This window comes from Camelus dromedarius, chromosome 21, assembly GCF_036321535.1.
Source record: "Camelus dromedarius isolate mCamDro1 chromosome 21, mCamDro1.pat, whole genome shotgun sequence".
NCBI classification, from domain to species: domain Eukaryota; kingdom Metazoa; phylum Chordata; class Mammalia; order Artiodactyla; family Camelidae; genus Camelus; species Camelus dromedarius.
In genome coordinates this window covers 15,493,838-15,518,661 of record NC_087456.1, presented here as the reverse complement: position 1 = coordinate 15,518,661, position 24,824 = coordinate 15,493,838, and the positions used below count along the sequence as shown (strand labels likewise).

General features: G+C 35.5%; 1 protein-coding gene across 5 annotated transcripts in view; it reads left to right on the top strand.

Annotated features, from left to right (window-relative positions):
* The window catches only part of HMCN1 (hemicentin 1), a 399,451-nt gene that overhangs the window by 278,054 nt on the left and 96,573 nt on the right, over positions 1-24,824 (top strand). For all 5 annotated transcript variants that reach the window (XM_064477196.1, XM_031438568.2, XM_064477197.1 and 2 more), the window contains 9 exons: positions 2,622-2,735; positions 3,297-3,383; positions 10,990-11,181; positions 14,846-15,019; positions 16,306-16,419; positions 17,267-17,412; positions 21,199-21,349; positions 22,705-22,899; positions 24,481-24,594. In XM_064477196.1, coding sequence (XP_064333266.1) covers positions 2,622-2,735; positions 3,297-3,383; positions 10,990-11,181; positions 14,846-15,019; positions 16,306-16,419; positions 17,267-17,412; positions 21,199-21,349; positions 22,705-22,899; positions 24,481-24,594 — 1,287 coding nt within the window. The remainder of the gene's footprint in view (positions 1-2,621; positions 2,736-3,296; positions 3,384-10,989; positions 11,182-14,845; positions 15,020-16,305; positions 16,420-17,266; positions 17,413-21,198; positions 21,350-22,704; positions 22,900-24,480; positions 24,595-24,824) is intronic.

The window sequence follows — 24,824 nt, the reverse complement described above, 5'->3', positions numbered from 1 at the left end:
GCCCTGAATTCCCACTTTTGAAGACTTTTCCAGAAAAGATACTTTTCTAGTGTTTGAAGTAGGTCTCAATATCCTGAGGTTCCTCTGATTCTATAAATGATAAGGTCTTAATGAGGAATGTAATTGGTGTAATTATTATATTATTGCCTGTAATATTAGATTTATGACCTCAGGCAAGTTATTTAGCTTTGCTAACTTCAGTTCTTCACTTGTAAAGTGAAGATAGTAGTATTTGCCTCTTGGGCATTTTTGTAGGGATGAATTCAGTTAATGTATGTAAAGCAGGTAACACAGTGCCTGTTCCTATCCAAAGCATCCAGTGTATGTTTATTGTTATTGCCATAGACAACCTGGTAAAAAATTTGGGTCTCCCTATCCTGGGAAGCTTTCCTATTTCTTATAATGCTTTCATTTTCCTAGAACTCCCAGCATCTGTTGATCTTAGGGAATGCATACTGATGGCAGAAATGTTATTACAATTTGAATACCAAAAACCTGAACACATTATTTCGTCTCTTGAAATTATCCTTGTATTGGGGTTGGTTTTTTTTTTTAAATTCTCAATTGCCAAAAAAGTAGGAACTCTTTTTAAATATTATAACTACATCAAGGCTCCTGAAAATGGAAAAGGCAAGACAGAGTGGTGTCCTCTGGCTTACTGTAGATTTCCAGAAGTATTTTAGTTTTACTGTGTAGTTTTTGTTTTGCTTGACTAGCAGCTGAAGATCCCTGAGTGAACAGAGTAAAAGTATTTCACCTCATGGCATTGCCAGAGGAGTCGTTCCATTTTAGTCTGAGCATGTGTGTTATGCAATCAGTGACTGAGAATCAGACGAATGGCATATGACTTGCTTGTTCCTTGGTCGGCTGCACATTTCTGTTTCGTTAATATTAGGCCTCCTGGGACTCTAAGGAAAGCTTTTTTGAAAGCAGTACTTTGTTGAAGGCCCAATCATTGTTAAGAACTTATCTGCCAAGCTAATAAGATAGCTGCTATAAAAATTTAATAGGTACAAGAAACGTCTCCATTTAAGTATAACTTACTCAGACCCCCTTTTGTCTTTCACTGGAATAAAGGAGAGGATGAGGAAACAAAGAGAAGAGGAAAAAGCACAAGCTTTATGAGGCTGAGGTTTGCAGAGCCAGGAATGACTCATAAAAGTTGTATTGTTTTAATATCTCTACTGGAATCATACTATGGTCTCACTAATCTGAAGTAGCAGTGAATGCTCGAATCCTTTCCTAATTAACATAAGTTTTGTTTTTTTTTTTAACATGTTGAGAGAATTTCTGTATTCAATTTCGCTTACTTGAATTCAGTTGGGAAAAAAAAGACTGAATTTAGATACTCAATTTTGTTTGTCTCGATAAGATACTACAAAGCTCACCTTTCAGTGGGCTGAGGATGAGCAGGTTGCTTATAGGAAAATCTCAGGGACAGCCTGTTGTGTTTATAAAAACAGAAAGCAGATGGAAACTCCTAATGAATTCAGATCCAGGTGAATATTTACATGAAAATTTCACATTTAATTATTTTTTTAGGTCAAATTCAGGGTACTACACAAAAATACAGCAACTAGAAAATTATTACAAAGTCTAAGATATGACTTACATTTTTCTCTTTGAAATTACTTTGCCAATGGCTTCAAGGACTCTGCTCTCTCTCTCAATGTCTCTCTTCATTCTCTGCAGGCTTTGTTTCAGTCTCATTTGCTAGTTCCTCTTCCTTTGTCCTTCAGCAGAGTTTCCTTCCAGATCACACCCTTCAGCATATCAGAGTTTCATCCGCAATCTACTGGCATATTTCTTCGTTGCATAGAAGTTCCAAATATAAAGAGTAACAAAATCAGAGTTGCACTAATGAGTGAAGTGGCCCTCATAAACTTTCATATAAATAATTCTATGAATTCCATGAAACTCAGTTGAAAACTGGTAGGCTTCATGGTTTTGTCATTTCTTGTGTATTGACGTCACCCCAGTCTGGGTTGTTGGTGTGGTCTTCTTTCTAACGTTCCCATTTCATATGTTCAATGGCAAACTGGGAATCCTTTCCTAAACATTCTGTCACAGTTGTTTTTCTAAAGTACAAATCAGATCATGACTTTTTTGTTGTTTACGTTCTTCCATAACCTTTAATGAACACAGTAAAATCCAGATTCCTTAGCACGGCATTCAAGGGCCAACAGGATCTGGTCATACTCCAGCTAGTCTCATCTCTGTTTTCTCCACCTGCTCTGTTTTAGGTACCACAACTCACATCTACTGTCTACTCTATCTCCTCACTCATATTCCACCGACAGTGGTGTCTCTTGACTCCTCTATGTGTTAAAGTATACTTAACTTTCAAGGTCATATTCAGATATCGCCTCTGTGAAACTCCATTTCTTGGTTGCTATCACCTAGGTTTGTATTTCCTCTTTTAATCCATTGAACCAGCAAAATCTTCTGAATTATCTGTTGTGTATAGGCTTAAAACATGCGATTAAAAAAAAAACTTGACATAAATGCATTTTCAAAGCCTTTGAAGTGTATTGATTAAATTTTACCTAAATTGAGCATTCCGTGGCATCTTGTAATGTTACAGATTTATTTCTGAGTCGTCTGGTGGTTTGCTTTTTCAGGAGGTAGGACTCTGCGGTTGATGCAGACAAGAGTAGAAGATGCTGGCCAGTATACTTGTGTCGTAAGGAATACAGCTGGTGAAGAAAGAAAAATCTTTGGGCTTTCAGTATTAGGTATTTATATAATTTACAGTATCTATTTGAAAAATAAAATTGGCTTAAACACATCCTGGAAGCAGAGTTAAAATTTATCTACAGCTTGATCTCACATTTATGTGTTCTTCAATCCCTGGACTGTCACTCTTGGCAAGAATTCAATGTTAGAATGGCTTGGATGTAATCAATTGAATTAAAATGGCTGAAATGCCATGTCTTGTCAGTTCACAATTGTTTAACAATGTCCTAAGACTTTGATAAGTTGTGTAATATGAGTGCTTATCAGAGTTATAGTGGGAGAAATAAAGGTCTAGTAGATGTTACTCATTGACTTGACAATTTTATCCAGATTTTATGATTTACATGCAGTAAAATTCATTATAATTGAATTCATGACATATAACTTTATAGTTTGCCTTAAAATTAGAATTGTTCAAACAATATAATGACATTCTTCTAGTAAACAACCTTTTAAAGGGTACAGGTTAATAAAATTATAAACATAGATGCCTATAAATAACTGTCCTGCTATTGGAATTGTTATTTACTTTTTCTTTGTTGTTGTTTTTTGTTTTTTAGTACCACCTCGCATTGTGGGTGAAAATACGTTGGAAGATGTGAAAGTAAAAGAGAAACAGAGTGTTACACTGGCTTGTGAAGTGACAGGTAAGGGGCTCAGGTCTTGTATGTCTGCTGTTCCTCAACTGACTGGTTATTTGTTCCCCCCACTATGTGTCTTAATTAGTTGAGAAAAAATCAAGCTTTTGAAATTGAATTCTAGTCCAGTATAGATGGTAGACATGGAGGAGGAAATCTCTCAGATTCTGTGGAGAGAAAAAGGGAATTTCCATGCTGAAAAAAAGAAGGGAGGAGAGGAGGAGGGAAGGAAGAGAGAAAGAAAGACACATTGGCCTTTTGTATCAATTCAATAAATTATTCTTTCTTTTCCACTTCTGCTCCTACCTGTACGCGTACGTGGTGTTTCCTGTCCTACCTCCTCTTGTTTTCTCTTTCCTTCACTGCGTTTGTATCTTCCTTTCCCTTTCCTGTTTCCTTAAATTTCATTTCGAAGAATAGGGAGGAATTTTGCTGAAAGAACGGCATTATTGACAGTGGGAATTACCCAAGACAAAACGGTCACCTTTTGTTCATGTATAACAGAAAAATTGTGCTCTACACTGGAATTTGACACAACATTGTAAAATGACTATAACTCAATAAAAAATGTTTAAAAAAAAACGGTCACCTTTTATTAACATGTTTGTGTATTACAAAGGGAATGGAGACTGGGAAAAATAAAAATGAAAATTCTGAAACCAATTTCACCATCTTTACCAGTGAATCACTTTGCTGCATGTAATAAAAATAAACAATTCTCTAAGAGAACATCTCTAGGACTATCTTTTTAGTGTACATAGGGCTTTGCAGCTTTAAAGGAACAGAGTAGCCATGCTTTATAAAAAGCAAGCATTTTAAGGAGGATAAGATTAGTGTCTTATTTTTTGTTTTCATGCCTTGCATGAACAATACATTTAGGTAAGCAAGAAAATATTTTCATTATAAAAAAGGAACATATTAAAAGTGTCACATATACTATTACTTAACCTTTTTTTTTCTTTTTTTCTGAAAATAGTGAGGTAACGCTATTACATGGAGACCAGCTGCCTAAATTTTATAGCATCCTATCTTGACCCTTCTAGGTTTTTTTTTTCCCACATTGACAATTTGGTTTTGAGTTATTTCTTTTTAATTTTTTCCTTCACTTTCATTGAGATATAATTGACATAATATTGCATAAATTTAAGGTGTACAACAAAATTTATACACATATATGTTGCAAAATGATTGTGATAATGTTTGGTTAACATCCATCACATCACATGGCTACACATTTTTTCTTGTGGTTAGACCTTTTAAGGTCTACTCTCTCAGTAGCTTTCAGATATCCAATATAATACCGTTAACTATAATCACGATTTATTTATGTTACAATTGGAAGTTTGTATCTTCTGACCACCCTCTTTCATTTTCTCCACCTTCAAACCCCTGCCTCTACACCAATCAGTTCTCAGTTCTATGAGTTTGTTTCTGTTAGATTCCACATGCAAGTGAGATCACACAGTATTTGTCTTTCTCTGGCTGACTTATTTCACTTAGCATAAGGTTTTATGCCTCAGGGTTTATCCACGGTGTCACAAATGACAAAATTTTCTTCTTTCTTTATAGTTGAGTAATGTTTATATAGTAATGTTTATATGTGTGTATATGTATGTACATGTATGTATGCCATGTTTCCTTTATTCATTCATCTGTCTATGGACATTTAGGTTGTTTCCATGTCTTGGCTATTGTGAATAACACTGCAGTGAACACGGGAGTGCAGATGTCTCTTTGAGACAGTAATTTCATTTTCTTTGGATACATGCCCAGAAGTGGATTTGCTAGACATCTGGTAGCAACACTTTTTTTAATGTTTTAATTTTTTGAGGAAACTTGATACATTTTTCCATAGTGGCTGCACCAGTTTGCATTCCTACCAAAGGTACACAAGGGTTTCCTTTTCTCCACATCCTTGCCAACACTTTCTTTTTTTTGATAGTGGCCCTTCTAACAAGTGTGAAGTGATGTCTCATTGTGAATTTGATTTGTATTTCCTGGATGATTAGTGGCGTTGAACAGCTTTTCATGTACCTGTTGGCCATTTGAATATCTTCTTTGGAGAAATGTCTATTCAAATTCTTTCCCAATTTTTAAATTAGATCATCTGTGTGTTTTTTTGCTATTGAGTTATATGAGTTCCTTACGTATTTTGGTTATTAACCCCCTTATCAGATGGATGGTTTGCAAATATTTTCTCCCATTTTGTAGGTTGCCACTTTATTTTGTTGATAGTTTCTTCTGATGTGCAGAGCTTTTTAGTTTGATGTAAGCCCACTTATTTATTTTTGTTTTTGTTGTTTATGCTTTTGATGTCATGACCAAGAAATCATTGCCAAGACCAATGTCAAGGAGCTTTATCCCTATGTTTTCTTTCAGGAGTTTTATAGTTTCAGGTGTTACATTTAAGTCTTTGATCCATTTCAAGTTATTTTTTGTGAGTTGGTGTAAGATAGGGGTCTAGTTTCTTTTTTTTTTTTTTTTTGCATGTGAATACCCAGTTTTCCCACCATCAATTATTGAAGAGACTGTCTTTTTCCATTGATGTTCTTGACTCCCTTGTCTAATATTAGTTGATCATAGGTGTTTATTTATTAGTTTATTATATTAGTTGATCATAGAGGTTTATTTCTAGGCTTATGATTATTTTCCATTGGTCCATGTTTTTTTTTTTTTAGGGCCATGACATACTGTTTGGATTACTATAGCTTTCTAATACAGTTTGAAATCAGGAGGTCTAATGTCTCCAGCTTTATTGTTTGTCTTAAGATTGTTTTGGCTATTTAGGGTCTTTTGTGATTCCAAACAAATTTTAGGGTTGTTTTTTCTATTCCTTTTTAAAATGCCATTGGAATCTTTATAGGGATTGCATTCAGTCTATAGATGGCCTTAGGTAATATAGACATTTTGACAATATTAATTATTCTGATCCATGAACACAAAATACCTTTGCATTTATTTTTATCTTCTCTTTACTTCGTCAATGTCTTACAGTTTTCAAAGTAGAGATCTTTCACCTCCAAGGTTAGATTTATTCCTAAGTATTTTATTGTTTTTGATGCTATTGTAAATGAGATTGTTTATTTCTTTTCCAGATAATTTTTTGTTAGTGTATAAAAATGCTACTGATTTTTCAAGCAGATTTTTTTATCTGCCAACTTTATTGAATTTGTTGATTAGATCTAATAGGTTTTTTAGCTTAGTCTTTAGGATTTTCCGTATATAAAATCATGTCATCTGCAAATAGAGACAACCTTAATTCTTCCTTCCAATTCTGTTGCCCTTTGTTTCATTTTCTTGGCTGACTGCTCTAGCTGGAGTTTCAGGACTGTGTTAAATAGGAATGCTGAGATTGGCTACGCTCATCTTGTTCTTGATTTTAGAGTAAAAGATTTCAATCTTTCATCACTGAGTGTGATGTTAGCTGCAGATTTGTCATATATGGACTCTGTTATGTTGAAGAATATTCAAACAATTTGTTGGTTTTTTAAAATCATGACGGATGTTGAATTTTGTAAAATACTTCTCTGCATCTGTTGAGCATATCTTTTTATTTTTTATTCTATTAATGTGATGTTTTATATTGAGTTGCATATCTTGAATAATCACTGCATCCCAGGGATGAATCCCATTTGATCATGGTGTATGATCCTTTTAATTGCCTATTGAATTCAGTTTTCTAGTATTTTATTTTGAGATTTTGTACATCTAACTCATCAGAGATATTGGCCTATAGTTTTTTTGTTTGTTTGTTTGTTTTTGTCTCACAGTGTTTTTACCTGGCTTCAGTATCAGGGTATTGATGGCCTTATAAAATGAGTTTGGGAATATTCCCTTCTTGTCAAGTTTTTGAAAGACTTGGAGAAGAATTGGTATCAATTCTTTTTTAAACATTTGGTTAAATTCACCAGTAAAACTATCTGGTCCTAGGCTTTCTTTATTGGAAGGTTTTTGATTACTGATTCATTATCCTTATTAGTAACTGGTCCATTCAGATTTTCTGTTTCTTTATGATTTAGTCTTGGCAGGCTAATTTCTAGGAATTTATTTCTCATAGGTTGTCCAGTTTGTTGGCTATAGTTGTTGAGAGTGGTCTCTTATGAGTCTTTGTATTTCTTTGATATCAGTTGTAATAGCTTCTCTTTCATTCATAATCTTATTTATTTGGGTCCTCTTTCTTTTTTTCTTAGTCTAGCTAACAGTTTGTCAATTTTGTTTATCTTTTCAAAATTCTAATTCTTAATTTTACTAATTTTTTGTATTGTTTTCTTGTACTCAATTTCATTTATTTCTGCTCTAACCTTTATTATTTTCTTCCTTCTGCTTCCTCTGGGCTTACTCTATTCTTTTCCCCCTAGTTCCTTGATGTGTAATGTTAGATTATTTATTTAAGATCTTCTTTCCTTGATGTATGCATTTATCAGTATAAATGTCCCTCCTAAAACTGCTTTTGCTGCATCTCATAAGTTTTGGTGTGTTGTGTTTCCATTTTCATTTGTCTCAAGATACTTTTTTACTTCCCTTTCGATGTTGTATGATCCATTGATTGTTTAAGATGATGCTGTTTCATTTCCTTATATTTGTGTGTTTTCCAGCTCTCTCCTTGTTATTGAGTTCTAAAAAGACATTTGATATGATTTCAGTCATCTTAAATTTGCTAAGACATTTTGTGGTCTATCCTAGAAAATATTCTCTGTGTGCTTGAGAAGAATATGTATTCTGCTTTTGTGGGATAGAATGTTCTGTATATGTCTGTTAGGTATATTGGGTCTGTGGTATTTTTCAAATTCTTGTTTTGTTAGTGGTTCTCTGACTAGCTGATCTATCTGTTATTGAGAGTGGGGTATTAAAATCCCCAACTATTATTTTGTTGCTGTTTATTTCTCCTTTTAGCTATGTTAGTATTTGCTTTATATATTTAGGTGCTCCAATGTTGGGTGCATAAGCATTTACAATTATTATATCTTTCTGATAGATTTACTCCCTTGTCATTGTCTCTTTTGACAATTTTTAGGTCTGGGCTGATATAATAAGTGTAGCTGCCCCTGCTTTCTTTTGATTACATTTACTTGAAAATCTTTTTACATTCTTTACTCTCACTCTGTGTGTGTCTTTAAAGCTAAAATGAGTCTCTTATAAGCGGTGTATTGTGGGATTTTTAAAAAATTGATTCAGCCATTCTGTGTCTTTTGATTGGAGAATTTAATTCATTTACATTTGAAGTAATTACTGATAGGTGAGGACTTACTATTGCCATTTTCTTGATTTTTTTTTTTTATTGTTTTGTCCATCCTTTGTTCCTTACTTCTTATTTTGCTCTTCTTTTGTAAATTGTTGACTTTTTTAGTGGTATGCTTTGACTGCTTTATTCTGACTTTCTTTGTAACTACTACAAATTTTTTCCTTTGTGGTTACCATAAGGTTAACATAAAGTATTTTATATGTATAACATCCTGTTTTAAGCTGATAACTTACCCTCAATAGAATACATAAATTTTATACTTTGACTTCCATTCCCCTCATATCTTTTGTTATTCATGTTATAATTTACATATTTTCATGTTGTGTATCTAATAACAAATTATTATAGTTATGGTTATTTTTATACTTTTTTTAAACTAGAGCTGCGAGTGAATTACACATCATCATTATAATGTTAGAGAATATGACTTTGGCTACGTATTTACCATTACCAGTGAGCTTTGCACATACATTTATGTGTTTTTACAATGTTAATTAGCATCCTTTTGTTTCCACTTGAGGATGTCATTTAGCACTTCTTGTAAGACAAGAGTAGTGGTGATGAACTCCCTTAGCTTTTTGGGAAAATCTCTCTCTCTCATTTGTATTTGCCAGCTATAGTATTCTAGGTTGACAGGTTTTTTTTTTTTTTCTTTCAATATTTAGAATGTATCATCCCATTCTTTCCTACACTTTAAAATTTCTTTTGAGAAATCTGCCTATTCTCTTAGGAAGATTTCCTTGTATGTGGTGTGTTGTTTTCCTCTTGCTACTTTAAAAATTATTTTATAGTATGTTTTATTGTAGCCCTTTTTCTAGTTCAACCTATTCGGGATCTTTGGGACCTCATGAATCTGGATGTCCTTTGGAAAATTTTCAGACACTAATGCTATAAATATACTTTCTGTTCCTTTCTCATTCTTTTCTCCTTCTGTGATGCCCATAATCCTCTGATTGGATAATTTCAAATGAACCATCTTCTTGTTCACTGATTCTCTTTTTTGCTTGGTCAAGTCTGAAGTTGAAGCTCTCTTTTGAAATCTTTAGTTCAGTTATTTTATTCTTCACCTCTAGGATTTGTTTGTGTCCTGGATTTCGGTTATGGTTTCTATTTCTTTGTTGAACTTCTCATTTTGTTCCTGTATTGTTTCCTAATTTTGTTCACTAAACTTCTTTGAGAGGATTATTCTGACTTCATTGTCAGGCAGTCCATAGATAACCATTTTTTTAGGGTCAGTTATTGGAGCTGTAATACTTCCCTGTGATAGTGTGATGTTTGCCTGATTTCTTACATTCGTATTTGCACATTTGAGTAAAAGGTCTCCTCTTCCAGACTTTACAGGTGTGCTCCAGCAGAGATAGTCCTTCACCACTCAGTTCAGCTTGATATTCTAGACAGGTCATCTGGTCGCATCCTTGGGCAGGTGAAGCTTTCTATCAGAGTCTCTGTTTGGGTGAGGCCACTGCCTGAGCTGTGAGGTCAGGGCAGGGGGTGCCGTTGGCTGGGAACAGTTGGAGAGGGCTGCTAGCTTTGTTCCCTGCCCAAGTGCAACTGTAGGATAGGCTCTGTGGTTACCTGGATTCTCTGGTCTGGCTTCCTTATTGGTAGAACTGTGTGCTGTCCTCAGCAGTTGGGTGGTCCTGTGAATTTGCTTTCCTTCTCAGGTGAGACCATTGCGTAAAAAGGCTCCACAGCCAGTAGGGTTGAGCCTTTCAGTTTTAATATAATCTCATCCTAGCCCTCTTTCCTAATAGAATTTGCTTTTTTATGGTTTTAATTTTTTTTTTTAATTGAGCAATTTAAAACCTAATATTTAACAAAAGTCCCATGTTAAATGTGAAAGATCTTTTTTCTTTAGGCTATAAATATTAGAGGAATAATTACTGTATCTCTGTCTACCTGTCTATATGCTAGAATCCTGGTCTAAACTCAAAATAGCTGCTTGTTGAATTATTTAATTAATTGTTGATTAACAGATACTTTTTTACAGCTTTCTCTCAAAAATGTAAAATCATCTTTAAAATTTGAATATGAATGCAAAGGTATTCATAAGTAATAGTTTTGGTAAAAATGCATGCTCCGTTTTTTAAAAAATATTTAATTGTAATAGTCTAAGGTATGGTATAAATTCAGTTAAACCCAAAGACTAATTTAGAATTATTTCACTTATAGATTTTTAAAATCATAGCGTGATGATGATGATGATTATAAATTCAGTTATGTTTGCAAGTTTATTTTAAAATGAATGAATAATGACTGCATTGTTTTAGAAATGGAATATTTAAAAAGGCAAATGAGTGAAAATGCATTCTTTTAGTTATCAGCTAGAGACGTGATTACTGGCCAACTCTCAGAAATGGCTTTCTGTTACAGGGAACCCAGTGCCAGAAATCACATGGCACAAAGAAGGGCAGCTCCTCAAAGAAGATGACACCCATCACCTTATGTCTGGTGGCCGTTTGCTTCAAATTACCAATGCCCAAGTGTCACACACTGGAAGATACACATGTTTGGCTTCTAATACAGCTGGTGACAAGAGCAAAACTTTCAGTCTTAATGTGCTGGGTAGGTATAAGCATCGCTTCAAATCTTAAAGAATCAGCCACGGCAAAAAGCTAAACTCTCTTCTTTTTCTGTTTACTTAATATTTCTACCATAGAATTTCATTATTTAAGAAGGATCAGTGCTTGTGTACATTTGCTGGTTTTCCTTCATTAACTAATTCATGCATTCATTCATTCCATTTGGCACACCTGCTACGTTCCAGGTACCGTGTTTTGTGCTAGGGACACAACTATGAACAAGAAGGACACTAAATAAGCAGTAGTAAAGGATAAATACCTGCTACTCAGAGAGAAGCAGGTCACCAGTGAAAGGGGCTCAATCTGAGATACTGTAGCCTTTCTCTGTGGGACTCTGCCGTGATTGGTAGTTGTCCATACTAAACTCTGCGTTGTGAGCTGTGATGAGGAAGAATAGATACAGACAAGCACACCCAGTTTTATGCTTGCCTGTGAGTGATGGTGAATTAGCATGATCCCTGGTGAGGTTGAACGGTTAAAATAAAGCAACATTAAAATGAGTTTATTTTAGAAGTACGCTTTCCTCTGTCTTAAAACACATCTCCCCTTCTTTTCTATGCCAACCTGTGTAGCAGTGCTGTGAGCGGAACATCTGTTTCCACTGGAATGAGCAACAACCTTAGATTTTCTTTTTCTTCACATAATATGCTGCTCATCTGTCTTTATGTGTGTTTATCTATGTCATTTGCTAACTCACTCGTACCTAAAAAATCTTAAAGAAAGTTGAAGGGTACTACTGTGCAGATACATTGCCTGGGAAATGTAAATTTAGATCTGTTACCATCTAATGAATAGTTCTTTTTCCCAGAAAAGTTCCCTCCCCTTGAAATTAAGATACAATGTGTAAATTCTATATTCAATCAGTGAATGAGCTGTGAAAAGTCCTAGGTCAAAATGGAGACTGAGATCACAAGTATAGGTTTTAAACCTCACATGATTTCCTTCTGATTTAACACAGATTAATTTGTGCATTTGAATATCAAGCCCTTTGAGAGCAATGAAATCTATAACCTGAAAAAAATGGACTAGGAATGATGAAATAACTATACATTTAATTCCTACAGCATTAAAGTTACACTTATGTCTCAAGAATGATGTTAAAGTAGAATCCTAATTTCTGTTCATGTTAGAAATTTAAAATGTACCACCTAAATGTATTGCATTTGATTACTAATATCAACGCACCTTTATTTGAGTATGCAGATTTTTGCAATTTTTAAAAATTTTTTTATTGATTTATAATCATTTTACAATGTTGTGTCAAATTCCAGTGTAGAGCACAATTTCTCAGTTCTACATAACATACATATATTCATTGTCACATTTTTTTCTCTGTGAGTTACCGTAAGATCTTGTGTGTATTTCCCTGTGCTATACAGTATAATCTTGTTTATCTATTTTACAGTTTTGAAATTTTTTATTTGTTTGTTTGTTTTGATAGTTATTGGCTAGACTATTTTGGGGAATACACGGTGCCATACACAGAAACTCCCATTCAGGACACAGTCCTCAGGCAGCTTACAGTCTAATTGAGTAGAAGAGATACAGAGGCAAGAAAAGTTAAGTCAAAATAATGGATAAAGTGTCAAGTGAATAGTATATATAAATAATAATTATATAAAACTAAACTCTCCGAGGCAGAACCATTTTTATCTTGAAAAGGATTTAGCCCCAGCACCTAACATAGCACTGAAGAACAGATACATGGATAAGAATGAATGAGAGTTCATGAGCCAGTTTTCTCCTAACATGCCTGTCTTTTCTGCATGCCCATCAGTGTATGGGAGGCACATGCCCAGCCCTGGATTTCCTCTCCTCTCCCGCAGCCTGTTGCTCCTCTTAGAGCTCTAAGTTCCTCATGCCTCCCTCCTCCCAGCACTGATTGACCTTCCAATATTGGCTCATGTCCAAATCCTAGCCCTGTCCTCTGGAAACCTGATTTAAAACTCTTTCCAGCTCCTGGCAGTAATTGAAATCTGACTTCCCAAAAGCGAGCCACTCCCTGGGGGACTCTCTCCAGTGGAGATCATTTATTCTTTATGCCAAGTGTCTCAAGTCATGCTGTCTGACTGTGTCTCTTCCTCCTCCTCCTCCTCCTACCTCCTTCCTAGTTGTTTATTTCTTGTCTTTTCTCTCATTCATTGAAGACGAGGGGTCTCAATCAAAGCCTTCTTTTCCACCAACTTAATAAATTTGAGGCTATTTAAGTGTGTGTATTTGCACCTTCCAATTTACCCAGCCATAATTCAGTGTCTTTACTCTTTCTTTTTCCAAAGGATGAGTTATCCTTTTTCTTCAGTTACTGCTTCTGCCCTTGACCTCGTATCTTACTGCCTTCTTTGATATGTTAGCCGTTCCCGCCATCTGCCTTCCCCGCAGCTTCGCCTTCTGCTGTCTCCGTCACTTGAAGTAGTCACCCCTCTCTGTCTGTACTTCTTGTCCAGCTAAAAACAGGCTTCCGTCCACACCGTTCTTGACACTGCTGTGGCAAGGACTACCCTGTTGTCAGACCCAACAAATAGTTTTCAGTCCTTATCTAAATGTCTGGACACCGTGTGTCACTTTCTGCTGGACAAGCGCTGTTCCCGTTATCCTTGCACACCTTGGTTGTCCCTTTCTCCCTCCATTATGGTCATTTATTTAATCCATCTCTTCAACATTAAGTCCCCTCATATTGTGTCCTTACTTGACTGCTCATTTTACTCTCGATATTTTGATCAGATATTAACTTAATTCCCAGAGATTCAATTATCATCTACTATCGACTGAAGCCTTTTTAGATCTGCAACCCACATCTTTCTCCCAAGGTTCAGATTTCTGTATACAATTGCTTGTTGGGCATCTATACCTGAAATTCTCACAGATACTTAAAGTTCAAGATATTCAGAACTGAGCAAACCATCTTCCCTTCCTAGAGGAGCAAATATTTCCATATTTTCTATTTATGTTGCTTCAGTGCAGTTTACCTAGCTTCGTTCCCAGGCAAGAAAGCTGAAAGTTATCTTTGCCTTTGGTTTCCTGACCTCCTAAATTCTGTCATCTTAGTCCCACCAATTGACATCCTGAGTCTTTACTTAGTCCTTCCTCTCTATGCCTTCCTCCAGTGCTCTAGTTCAGGCCCTCATTATCTTCTCTGAAACAGATGTCCTGTCTGTGTTACACTTGCTTCCAATATTGACCCCCTTGAATCCATCCTCTCTGTTTCCTGCTTGCCTCTCATTGTTTACACTTCTTTGCTCCCAGTATGCTTCCTCTTGCCACTAGTCTCCCTTCTTTCACCTTCTGACCACCTCCAATCCTTTGAGGCTTACTTCAAAATCTGCTTCTTGAGGAGGCCTTCTCTGGTAAGAGTCCTCACGCCCCACACCTCAGGTTAGACTGGATATTCTGCCGCCTCCTGTATCCTGCACCAAAATTCTCATTGTTGCCTTTACTCCATTCTGTTCTGATTCCTTTTTATGAGTTGTCTTCTCCATTACTCTGTGAGCTTTTTGAGGTTCCCACTGCTTTGTATAGAATGAGAACAATAATCAGTTGTTTTCTGTAATTGTTAGGAAATGGAATTACACGAAGTACTATGGAAATTTAGAAATGCACAAAGCTATTCCCAAATGTATTTCTTTGATCATATTTTGAATCTTTTTCAGTATCTCCTACAATTGCTGGTGTCGATAGTGATGGCAGCCCTGAAGATGTCACTGTTATCCTTAACAGCCCCACATCTTTGGTCTGCGAGGCTTATTCTTATCCTCCGGCCACCATCACCTGGTTTAAGAATGGAACTCCTTTAGAATCCAACCGAAACATCCGTATTCTTCCAGGTAATTCACTTACTGCAGATGCCCAAGATGCATTTGTGCCATCTACTTTTGCAGAAAAACAGAATCATTAGTTATTTTTGTAAAAGGAATTATGTTATTGGTAGTGTTTGCTGTTGCTATTTTGGGGGAAATTATTTTCTGTCTTACAATCTACAGTACATAAAATTGCTTTTTGAAAAACCAATAGAATATTTAAATAAAAGCAAACAAATCAATACTCCAGTGCAATTAATTGCTAAAATATAATGTGGAATGCCAAACAGTGTAGAAATGCATTTCTGGTTGAATTGAACCTTGAAAGGAGAGTTAGTATTTAGGTTGAGAGAGTTTATTTATTTCTCTTTAATGCCTGGCAATATGTGTGAAAATTGAAAGGATATAAAAGCATGATCACTGGCTTTAAGAAATTTATAATGTTCTGTGGAGGAGAGATAATATGTATGAAAGTTAATTAACAACATGAATCCATGAATAATCATGGATCATGAATAGTCACAGGGTATGATAAATGAGGTAGTGATAAGTTTTATAAGAATTCAAAAGAAGGAATGGCCACTGTTGTCTGAAATGGTCAGGAAATGCTTTGTCATAGCCAGAACTTGAACCAGACCTTAAAGTTACAGAATTTTGTTGGTTGGGAATGAGTTAGGAGAGATTTCAGATCCATCAGGATGACTAATATGGGGAGAGTTGAAAGTAAGAATGGCCTGCGTACAAGTAATTATAAAGAGATGCCTCACCTCCCTCTTGGTGGGGACATTGTGCGTACCTGTGTGTATGGCGGTGGGGGGAGGCGGGGGCAGGCAGGAAATAAGATCAAGAAGGAATGTTGAAATCATGTTTCAAATGCCTGAATTTAAGAGTTTTGACGTTAATAGACTTTAAATTGAGAATCATTGAAGATTTTTAAGGAGAAAGGTACCATAATAAAAACTATGTTTTAGCAAGATCAATCTCTACTAACAGGCCAGGTAGAGGAGAGGAAGAGAATGACTAAGGCAGAAGACCTGTTTATGAAGAAAGTACAATGAAGACCTTAGTTACAGTGTGCAGAGAGGCAAGGGGGGTCAGAATGAGCATGACAGTGATTACCACAGAGGACCGTTGAGGACTTAGTGACTGTCTCCACCCACCAAGTAATGCCCATCTAGACTGCAGTTTATCTTGGGTCTATTACAAAATTGGCCTAGAGAAATATGTTAACAGCAAGAAGTAAAACCTGGTGGTTTGTGCATACTCTGCTGCCACTGTGACTTCAGATTCTTTGATGTTCTGTTGCTTTTCAGGAGGCAGGACTCTGCAGATCCTGAACGCACAGGAGGACAATGCTGGAAGATACTCTTGTGTGGCCACTAATGAGGCAGGAGAGATGATAAAGCACTACGAAGTAAAGGTCTACAGTAAGTTCTGAAAGAATGCTGTGTTTCCTATTTTCTCCGGATTTCTAATTTTTCCAATTCTGTTTTTCATTATGGGATCATAATTATTTATATTCATCATTAAAGTTTATTGTTTATGCAGCTCACTTCGTTAAGATGGGAGTTGAATTAAGCATTGTGCCCATGACCCCAATTGTTTAAAGATGTGAAAAGCCCATTCAATCTGCTCACTAACCTTTTGGAGAACTTGTCAGTGACACTTCCTTAGGTTTCTCTGTTATTTTCTTCTGAATTGCCGTCTGTGCCATATATAAGCACTTCAGTGCACAAAACCATAACTTAAATACATATGCTCTGTTCAACAGCCTGAGATGAGTTTGTCAGTGACTTTGGGCTGACCCCCACTGTACATTGACCTAAAAAAAAAACAAAAACAACACAAAACTAATGCTACCATCTATAGAGACTGCATTTCAGGGTTTTGTTTTTGTTTTTAAAAAGAAGGAATATCTGATTATCTTTTGTCCTTTGAATCAGTCCCCTTACTGACTATAAAATACATTTTATGGGTTATACTCAGACTGTGTCAGGGGACCTGGAACAAATGAAACCAACTGTTCTGTGAAGGACCTTAGCCTCATTGGCATATGATAATGGTGAAGGACCATGGGTATTTTTCTTCACGTTCTGTATCTGAACACTGTCTTTTGATAAGATACTAACTTGAATCCTTGATGAAAGGAGAGCATAGAAAATGCCTGAGTTACTTCCTTGTTCTCATGTTAAGTGATCTTCAGTGTGATTTCCATGTCGTTTCATGTATTTAAAAGAACCAACGTTTAGCGTTTTAATGTTCATGTTTATGCAGTTCCACCCCTAATCAATAAAGGGGACCTCTTGGGACCAGGTCTGTCCCCTAAAGAAGTGAAGATCAAAGTAAACAACACCCTGACCTTGGAATGTGAAGCCTACGCGATTCCTTCTGCCTCCCTCAGCTGGTACAAGGATGGACAGGCCAGTCAAGATTTTTCATTTGCTGATGCTTTTTTATAGACTGAAATAGGCAACTAAATTAAAAAATAAAAACACCCTGACACAAATAACTTAGAAAATCAATTTGACCTTAAAACTAGCGCAATCTCATGCACCTGGAATATAAAACTGCAAAAAAATTGAACTGTGTTCAACAGTTTTAGTCTTATTTCATCATTGAAAAATTTCAAGAACTGTTATTTTGCACATGAGCAATTGTCTATGGAAATCTAGCCACCTTCCCACTGGGGAATGGTTTTTGTGCTCTGCGTTTTTCAGTCTAAGTAAACTTTGTGGAGAAGAAACAAAAACCGTACTGAGCCAGATTAGAACAATAGGTACAATGCAGGTACTAAGTTCATTCAGACCTTCCTCTCACCACTTTTAAGTACTTTTATAAAGGGTAACATTTTTAATGTTCCAAGATGAAGAAAGCAAGCTAAATGTGATGATTAAGTGCCCAATACAGTTAACCAGGGGCAATGAAAAACTTTAAATAAAAGAAACAACTTTCAGTTATGTAATCGGACTTTCAGACCACAGCCCTTACTTATCATTCAACTTAATCCTCTTCCATACAGGTTTTAAAAGCATACGTGCTGGTGTTTTAAGACCAAAATAGCTGTTAATACTCTGCTTAATACAGATGTGACATAGCTACGCTGATACGTGTCCTGTTTTACACATAGTCAACCAAATGGTCAGTCACATTCCAGTTGTAGAAATTCAGGTCAGAGTCATGATTTACAATGCAGAAAGATACAGCTTTATTTTTTCAGATCACAGATGGGTTTTGCAATCCTGGTGGCCAGGAAAAAAAGAAAAAAGAAGTATCTCTTATAAAATAAGCAAGTTTCATCTGGAAGCCATTGTCAAAGGGAAAATATGGAACTCCCACCATGTTCTGTTTACAGTTCTTTTTCTTACTACAAGCACACTTGATGGTACAATGTCAATTCTGTATGAGTTTGCTTGGAAAAATAATTCCTTTCCCCTTTGAAATCTTATTATTTTTAATTTTAACTAAAATCTCTTCATTTCCTTGCATTTTGTACACATGCACACATATACACAAATACACATAAAAATTGGGTGAAGTCTAGAATAGTACTAGGAATAAGGCATTTTTTTAAATTTTCATAATGAACAGTTAAATTGGTTTCACTCCCAGTCTCCAAAATTGATCCAATTAGGGTACTTTAGTCAAACTGCTAAATTTTTTAAGGTTTGGGATTGGTCCCCTAAAATGTATACAAAAAAATACTGATTTTTGTTTATTTCCCATATCCTTTCTTCTGTTTTACTTCTCAGATAAGCAACACTACTTGAGTGAAACAGTATCTTTGAGAAAAATCCACCAAAAATATTGACAGTTTTAGCCACCATACGTTTTAATAGAATCTTGGTGTTTTATTTATTCATGTTTTGAAGTTTTTCTTTGGCATGGAAAATTTAAATTATGCTATTTTTATATAAATGATACAATGTTAATAATGTTTCTTTGCATCTCAAATTATTTACTGAGCACATACTCTTGGCCAGACACTGTTTTAGGGGCAAGTGATACAGCTCTGAAAGAAAAGGACAAAAATATCTGCTCATATGGAGGAAAAAACTAAGCAAGAAACATAGAATGTGCCAGATAAGGTAAATGGTATGAAGAAAATTCAGTCAGGAAGAAGAATCAAAGAATAGCAAGTGTGAGGAGTGTGATCTCCTATTTGTCTAAGGAAGGCCTCGCTGATGAGGTGATACTTGAGCAGAAACTCAAAAAAATTGAAGGAAGCAGACATAAGTCTGAAAGGGAAATATTCCAGAGAGAATAGCAAGGGGCAGAGGCTCCGAGGCGTCTGGCTGGAGTGCAGCCGTCAATAGGAACACAGGAAGGTTAGAGCAGAAGACTGATGTTGGGTCAGATCATACTGCCTGTGTCCATCAGCTGGCCTCCTCCTCATGGAAAGCCACTGGAAAATTTTGAACACAAGAGTGTGATATGTGACTTAGGGTTTTAAAAAGATTCCATTGGCTTTTTTACTGATTGAAGAAAGAGAGGCTCCAGAAATGAATTTATTGCTGTGGTCCAGAAGACAGGTGGTGGTTGCTTGGATGAAAGTGGTAGCAAGATGTGAGGGGAAGACATGACTCAACGGTGAGTCCAAGATTTTGCATGAGATCACTAGGAGAGTTAAGTTAAGGTAGAAAGGGAAGCGGTCCAAGGATGAAGCCTCAGGGTACTCCTACATTTAGAGATTGTGAGGCAGAGAGTAAAGTGTCCCAAAAGATAAGGGGGGAAAAATTATCAAAATAAAGACAAGTTAAACTGTGTCAAATGCCACTGATCATGTAAAATAAAGACAGAATTGACCAGTACCTTTAGCAACATGGATATTGCGATGACCTTGACAAACTCATTTTGGCCACATAGAAATGGTGAAAGTCTTACTGGAGGATTCAAGAAAAGATAGAAGGAAATGGAGACAGCAAATGTAGAAAATATATTAAAGTCATCAGCTATAAAGGAAAGTAGAAAAATGTGGAGTTACGCTGCAGTCTAGTGAGAATTTTATAAATGGGGAAGTTACACTGTTCAGATAGACATCATCCAGTGGAAAGAAATCAAATGATGGTGGTGCATGTGAGAAAGGACACAGTTGCTGTACTCAAGGGATGTTCAGAATGGACCGAGACTAGAATCAACCACGGTTAGGGTTTTGCCAAGAGAGTAAAATAAAGGGAGAGGGGACAAAGGAGTTGATTTTTCACACAAATTTACACAAGGAGTGATTGCCATAATGAACCTTCTCTGGGTCAGGAGGGAATGGAGATCAGGAGGAGAGTGAGTGACAATGAAAAGATTGCAAAGGCAGTGAATTTTGGGTCCTCCCATGGGCCCAGAAAGTTATGGGAGCTGGGATGCTAGAGGAAGTGAGTTAGAAAGTTAACAGAGGTAGCAGTCAGAAAGTGAGATCTCGAAACTGAGATTGTGAAGAGATGCGATTTTTGGTAACTATAAGGTCTAGGGGTGATTGTCCTACTGAGTGGCTGAGAGAGGGTTGGGGACCAAAAAAAAATGGAAGAGAAGGAGTCAAAGCATTAGAGACTTGAGAGAACAGAGCATTAGATGACTGTCTATGTGGGTATTGAAATCACCAAGAATGATGAGAAAAGTATCAGAGAGCTTAAAAATCTTCAAGGAATAAGAGGGAATTTAGTATAAACAAATGTTTCAAAGATGAGAAATGTCCTATTAAATTGTAGGTAATGTTATCAATAAAACATCATAATATAAATAGCTCTAGGTTAATTTTTTTTAATTTATGAAGTAATGATGTAAAATGAAGTAAAAAAATCACAATAGTGGTTTTTAGATCAAATCAGACTGCTAATACCTTTTAACGTTTCATTTAAAAACTCTAGCATTTTCTACAACATTATGAAGAAACACTTTTTTAATACAATGTGGGGTCAGCTGAAATATCTTTTTCCAACATGGATAAATGGCTATGGTACCTAAGAACTTTTTTTTATCATAAATAATTTATAAATGTACCACCCAGATGTGGCACACATGTAAACTATATGACCTATAATTTTCAATAAATAGAAGCATTACTCAAAAACAGTTTATTCAGAATAAATTAAATTATTGTTGTCTTGAGTATTTAACATAAATTTTTATTTTTTAAAGAATCATAAAAACTATCAACTGCATGGTCTAGAGGATTTATTAGAATACTTAATGCTAACATTATTATAATTGAATCACAGCCCCTTAAATCAGATGCCCATGTTACTATTGGTGCGAATGGACAGACACTGCAAATAAAGGAGACTCAAATATCAGACACTGGACGATACACTTGTGTAGCATCTAATATTGCAGGTGAAGATGAGCTGGATTTTGATGTGAATATACAAGGTAATGCTAGTATGCTTATTGTGTATAATTTAATTTATATAATCTGTCAGAGCAATGAAAAAGGTTCGATTTGGTTTACTTTAAATAGTATTTTTTTTATGTTGACAGTAATATAAATTCATTATTGAAAAATTGGACTTGAGAAATTAACAAAGAAGAAAATAATCGCATCATTCAGAATTACTTCTTTTATTTTGATATGTTTCTTTCTGATATATATTTGTAAATGTATTCTTCATTTATCAATTGGGATTACACAATACACACTTCCCTGTTACATCAGCTTTTCCCTAGTATTATATCATGAAGTTTTTTTTTTTTAATAGTATTTAAGTGGAAGGCAAGAAAGTAGTAAAATACAGAAGTAGGCAGACTTGGACTTGAATGATGATTTTGGCTCCTCCAACCTTTGTGACTTCGGCAAGTTACCTAAATATTTTAAGCCCCTATTTTCTCGCTTTTAAAATCAATGCCTTGTAGCATCGTGGTGAGTACCAAATAGGGTAAAGTATGTAAAACACTTAGCAAAAAGCCTAAGAAATGGTATCTGCTATTATTATTGTTGATACTGTTACTCTCAACATGATTTTTAATAATTATACCTGTTTTATCAGTTGAGTATCTAAATATTTAACCAGACTCCCATTGTGGAATGTCTGGGTTTTATCCGACCTTTCACTACTCATATATAATGCTTCATTGAACCTCTTTATATATAAAACTTTTGCACACCTTTGATTTTTCATAAGTTGCTAATGAAATTTTAGGTCAAGAGTTAAACACTTTTGTGATGCTTTTGATGTACAGGCAAATTGTCTTCTGGAAAGTTCGTACTCATCCCCTAGAAAAGTTTGAGAATGTCCTGTTATTTTTGTGAATGGACTTACTAATCCTGAGTGCATAACTTCTTTAGCTTTCTTAGTAAGACAGCTCACTGAGGAATGCTCTGAACTGAGCCAGTGTCTTTTAATGGTTTCTCAAAACTAGCTTTCCCTGGTATGATCGTATTCCTTAGCCATGCTTACTATAGTAGTTCCTTCCTGAGAGCAGGCTCCTTTGTCTAAGTGCTAAAGCCTTTTAACAGAGAGAGAGAGAGTGCATGCAGAACATGAGCCCAGCATTCTAACCTCCATACTTCTTACTCTTCCCCATGAGCACCAGCTCCAACTTCTGTCTGCTCCTTTTTTTGACTGAGAGCTAGAATTGCTAGGTATATAAGTACTTGAAAAGATTTTCACATATTCTAGTTTTTTATGTGTACCAATCACTCTTGGGAAAATACAGCCAAGGTCTTTGTTTAATGAATTGACACTGGCATTCACATGAGTCCAAAATTTCCTGTCATTCCTCCATAGTCCCCCCAAGTTTTCAGAAGCTCTGGGAAATAGGGAACATGCTGGATACTGGCAGAAATGGTGAAGCCAAGGATGTGATCATCAACAATCCCATCTCTCTCTACTGTGAGACAAATGCTGCTCCCCCTCCCACACTGACGTGGTACAAAGATGGCCACCCTCTGACCTCCAGTGACAGAGTGTTGATTTTACCAGGTAAAGATTGCTAGGAATGGGGTGAAAATCTGACTCTCTGTCAAATGTGTTTCTTCTCATTTATTAGACCAGTCAAATTGACTTATTTCTGGTGTTGGAATTTAACTGACACAAGACGCTGAATGCCACTGATCTCCATGTAGCTTCAAGCTAGGAGAGTCTGGGCTGGGAATTTGATGTAGGATAGAACACCTTAGTTAATTTTCAGATCTCCTACAGGGTCATTCCATCAACTTAAGAAAATCCTTTGGCTCCCTAGTGCCTCCATTTTTCTAAATAGTGTGATGAAATAATCCATTTGGTTTCTATACATTATTAATGATAATTTCTAAAATATATTTGCAAATAGATACTACTCAGTTTATTAAATGCAATTCTCATAAATCAATGGTAAATATTATGAGTTTCAAATATTTTAGTTATTACATGGCTCATCAGTGGAGAAAGAGATGTTTAAATTGTAGAATAATGGTATTTTCAAGGCCCCTATTCAAGTTTTAGCAAATATTCAAATAAGCTTATCAAAATTTATTATATTGTACACTTAAGGTCTAGTGCCTTACATTGTATGTAAATTTTATCTCATTTAAATAGAAGAATGTCTTGGAGAAAAAAAGAAACTAAATAGAAATGACAACTAAATGTAAATATGCGATCTTAAATTGGATCTGGACTTAGAAAAAATAGCTATAAAAGGCAATACTGTACTCATAATGAAATTTGAATATGGACTATAGTTCAATAGTAGTTTTTAATTATTTTTTATTGATTATACATTTTCTAATTTTGAGCATTATACTTTAGTTACATAAGGCATTATCCTTGCTTTTGTGAAATATATATTTATAGGTATTTACAGGTAACGGGGTACCACGTCTGCAACAGACTCAGATGATTCAGAAAAACATTATGTGTATGTATCTATATCTATATAATATATATACTCAATTTTATACTTTTTCTGAATCATTTGAGAGTATTATTTATACATATAAACAAAAGTTAATATGTACATATATATGACAGATCAAACAAATGGATTGAGATATAAATAATTGGTAAACAAGTGAATTTTTTATATAATTATTGCAACTTTTCTGTAACTTTGAAATTATATCAACATGAAAAGCTTAAAAATACAGTTATTCTTTCAAGACTGTATGTATAATGGTATGCTTGATAACTTTTATATCCTTGGCTATTATTTTCTCTAATCGGTACTTGCCTCCAACAGTGTAAACTTCTTTTATGTGTGTCCAAAACTGTAAAAGCAGGAAGTCACTGCATAGTGACATTACACATGGAAGGTGGGAGGGACAGAGAGCAACATTCCTCCCCTGAGAACCTGCACAAGCTATTCATTCCTCAGGGGATCTTTCACATACTGGCTCACTTCTCAGCAACGCAGTGTTTGTTATAAATACGGTACATGGGATTAAAACTGAAACGCTGGATGAAGTAAGAGGGTTGAAAAAAAAAATGGAAGGAAGTCATCAGACCTGAAAAATTGTATCTCTGTTTATGACCACTTGCACTCTGAGATTTGAAGAAGTAAACATATGTCTTGGGATGTATTTTCAGGAGGGCGAGTGTTGCAGATTCCCCGGGCTAAAGTGGAAGATGCTGGGAGATACGTGTGTGTGGCTGTGAACGAGGCTGGAGAAGACTCCCTTCAGTATGACGTCCGTGTGCTCTGTGAGGCTTTTTGTTTCTTTGTTTGTTTTGTTTATTATGCATTCTTTCACTCAAAAGTTGTTTTGAGGAACTAATTTTTGCAAGATGTTGCGCTAAGCATTTTAGAGACATAAGGATAATCAGAAATTGCTAGTTTTCCCAGGGAGTTAATTGTCTTATACCAATTGAGAGCACATTAGTTAGGAATCTTGAAGTATCAAATAACAAACTGATTTAAACCAAATTAAAAA